The 3578-nt window shown below is 41.4% G+C and overlaps 1 protein-coding gene across 1 annotated transcript; it reads right to left on the reverse strand.

Moving 5' to 3' along the window:
- Positions 1–651: 651 nt before the first annotated feature.
- LOC139417431 (neuropeptides B/W receptor type 2-like) lies at positions 652–2534 on the reverse strand. The gene has a single exon (XM_071166714.1). It carries the CDS (start codon positions 2391–2393, stop codon positions 1359–1361), a length of 1035 nt encoding a protein of 344 aa, XP_071022815.1. The 5' UTR covers positions 2394–2534; the 3' UTR covers positions 652–1358.
- Positions 2535–3578: the final 1044 nt, after the last annotated feature.

Below are 3578 nucleotides of genomic sequence, written 5' to 3' on the forward strand. Positions count from 1 at the left end.
CATTCTACGGCGGCCATGTTAGATCCCAATTAACATTAGATGGGGGAAATATTTAAATAATGGAAAATGATATTATTTATATTGTTTAATAAATGGCTATTTAACTGAATGTCTGGAAATAGAACTAATTCTAAACTCTAAATTCTAAATTCCAAATTTCTAAATTCCAAACTCTAAATTCTAAATGTCTAAATTCTAAACATTGGCCCAACTCGGCTCTGAAGGTATTTAGATTAGCACAATTTATTGGACTTGATTGTTTATTTATTTTAATATGTAATATGTACTTGAACATAGTTACTATATATATATATATGTTTGTTGTTGTATTTAAGGGTATGTGACAGTCAGCACATCATTATTGTATGACACATCATATCCAATGAATAAGTAAAGATAAATACAGCCATTTAAAAAACAAAATGAAATTAGACATCGCCTATATATCACATTCGGTTTATTTGGTATTGATGCATTTAGCTGGTAGCACACAGCAGCAGAATGATGTAGGCTCATATGCTCTGTAAGGTCCATTATGAAAGAGAGCCTATATTGCCATCCTACAAAATAAAACACACAGTTTATTTGCTTATATTTTATTTGTCAGCAGATATATATATATATATAAAAAAAATCAATGTATTTATGTTTGGATGATACAGTATAGAAGTGCTACAGTAGCTGTGATTTAGGTACCAGGACTCTCTTGGCATCGGAAAAGCTAAAAGTTATTTTCAAAGTGTGTCGTGTCAACACAAATTAATACTTGAGCACGGAAATATGTTGTAATTATTATTCTCCATAACATAGACTTGAGGAAATGTAGAATGAGTTATCATATTTTCGATCATGTAGATTAGCCTGGATACATTATGACTATGCATTATTTGACACCACTGACTATAGTTGACAATGACACAGGCCTTATTATTGTATTTACAGCAAAGTGTACAAGCTACGTCATTGTCTTGAGTCAGTGTGGTCATTGTAGAGGACTTCCCATATGTTACGGCCCTGATTTCGAAGGCCCTTGGCGTCACTACAGTGTAGGCTACCTGCCCTCTCAGAAGAGGGAGACAAAAGTCCATGAAAAAAAAAAGTGCCATAAGGAGAAGAACCTTCATAATATCCCCCACCCCAATTCATGAGTAGGGCAGGCTTGCCGGAATAGAAATGCGTTTTCCCATATCATTTACACCATGATAAATATTTAAGTCATACTATGGCAACAATGAACAGCACCTAACACTGATTCAAGCATACATAAATAATATAATCATAGTTTGTTTTGATTGATATCAATATTAACATACTATCTTAAAACATGTATCCACTAGCCGCTAAATCACTGTAGGCTACTACATTCCTGCCGGTATACATTCTAGCATCTTCTTGAAAGCCTTCCTGAAGCTGTCATCCAGAAAGGCATAAAGAAAAGGGTTCAGACAAGAGTTGGCGTAGCTGAGGCTGGTGATAAAGTAGGACAACCCGATGAGCAGCGGAGTGGTCCTCAGGTCGGTGGTGAGAGCCACTATGGTGCTGAGGTGAAACGGGGTCCAACAGAACAGACACACCGCTAAGACTATAAACACCATAATAGTTACTTTCTTTTTAGCCTTGTCCAGCGCCTTGGCGTTGGAGTTGAGGCGCATGTTCCGTAGTTTGTACAGCATCATGGTGTAGAGAATACAGATGGTCGACACCGGGATGGCGAAGCCGAGGATCAGGGTGTATATCCTGCTCGCCTTGAACCACAAACTCTCCGGGCTCGGGAAGCTGAGGACGCAGCTTTTCCTGTCCGAGTCGTCCGGACTGATGTAGACCCCAGCGAATACCGTGAACGGCATTACGATTAGAATCACGAGGATCCAGACGCACAGGCTCACTATCTTCGCTGCGCGGTAGGTACGGTAGGGCATGCGCTTGGAACGCACCGTCGCCAGTACGACCAGATAACGGTCCACACTCATGACCGTCAGGAAGTAGATACTGGAGAAGATGTTATAGTGGTCTATGCTCAGGATGACCTTACACAGCACCTCTCCAAAGGGCCAGTAGTGGAGCAGGTGCTCGGCGATGTTGATGGGTAGTACCAGAGTAAACAGGTCGTCGGCTATCGCCAAGTTTAGGATAAACATATTGGTCACGGTTTTCATTTTGGGCGCTTTGAGGATAACGTAGATAACCGCCGTGTTCCCCGTTAACCCCACGGCACATATCACCGAATATATCACCGGCAGGACCACGTAGAGGTCGGCATAAAAGTATAACTCTGATTGCGGCGTGCAGTTCAGATCTGTCCGGTTAGTCGTGCTCAGATAATAGTAGTCCATGGATTCGTTACACACAACCGGAGCTCCGCTGCGGGTGTTCGCGATAGATATATTCTCCATCTTCAACGTCTTCTAAAAGGTATTATATCACATAAGTATAGAGGGAAGCACGTCGTTCAGCACGCATGTTTGTTCAGAGTTAAACACAGGCAGTCGTGAAGTGCCTTGTTGGCTGCTGTGTAGGTCGGCTCGGTCTGGTTTTACGCACGCGTTGCGCATCACGAAATCTATGGAGAACAGAAATATTGTATACACATTTAAAAGCAGTACATAATAACAAACCTGTTCTTCCATTAATATTGTCTTCAAAACACTTTTTTTATAGCCTATTATACTGTAACCCTGCATCATAATGGATTGGAACGCCACGACGTCCACATGCACAAATATATTTCCATAGGTCCACAAGTATAAATGTTATTTTTAAACGGATCAAGTACTGAGAGTGCAAGAATACGTATTCAGCAATAATAATAATAATAATATTGACGTTTTAAAATATCATGCGGGATCATGGTCGTGCCATTATTCTAATACACCATCAAAAGTAAAGGTGAATTTTATGTAAAAAAAAGAAAAGCTCATTTAGGAGCTTACCGTGTCAGAGGAGGCTTGCTCCTTTTCCCCTCTGCCTTCTGTTTGACAGTGAGCAGGAGCAACGCGAGCTGGAGCTGTCCACGTCCCAACTAGTTGGATTGGGGGGGAAGCGGACAGGTGACGTCAGACCACAGCACAGTGCCCCGTTCCATTCAGATATCAAGGCCTGAGGCACTCACCTTGCTGTCGGTCGCCTAAAGTGTTCCTATAATGTATATGCTCTAGGCATAAATAGCCATATTACCCCGCACAGTCCCGTTGTGAAATGTATTGTACAGATACACTGATGGTCATATTGCTGTGTGGTACGTGGCTGCTAATGTGAGGCTATCTTTCTCTCCTGTAGGGATGAAGATCCAACACGTTGTTGTTCCTCAACATATATGTAGGTGAATGTAAACAAAATAATGTTACCTTGATTGCCTTACTGTTAGGCGTTGTGTTGTTACAGTGTGAACAATACAGTGGTCTATGATGGGAACAATACAGTGGTCTATGATGGGAACACTACAGTGGTCTATGATGGGACCATTACAGTGGTCTATGATGGGAACACTACAGTGGTCTATGATGGGAACACTACAGTGGGCTATGATGGGAACACTACAGTGGGCTATGATGGGATGATGCAAGTCATGACCAGTCTGT

Source organism: Oncorhynchus clarkii, chromosome 9 (assembly GCF_045791955.1).
Source record: "Oncorhynchus clarkii lewisi isolate Uvic-CL-2024 chromosome 9, UVic_Ocla_1.0, whole genome shotgun sequence".
NCBI classification, from domain to species: domain Eukaryota; kingdom Metazoa; phylum Chordata; class Actinopteri; order Salmoniformes; family Salmonidae; genus Oncorhynchus; species Oncorhynchus clarkii.

Coding starts and splice junctions, on each gene's coding strand:
- LOC139417431 (XM_071166714.1), bottom strand. CDS start 2,393: ATGGAGAATATATCTATCGCGAACACCCGCAGCGGAGCTCCGGTTGTG.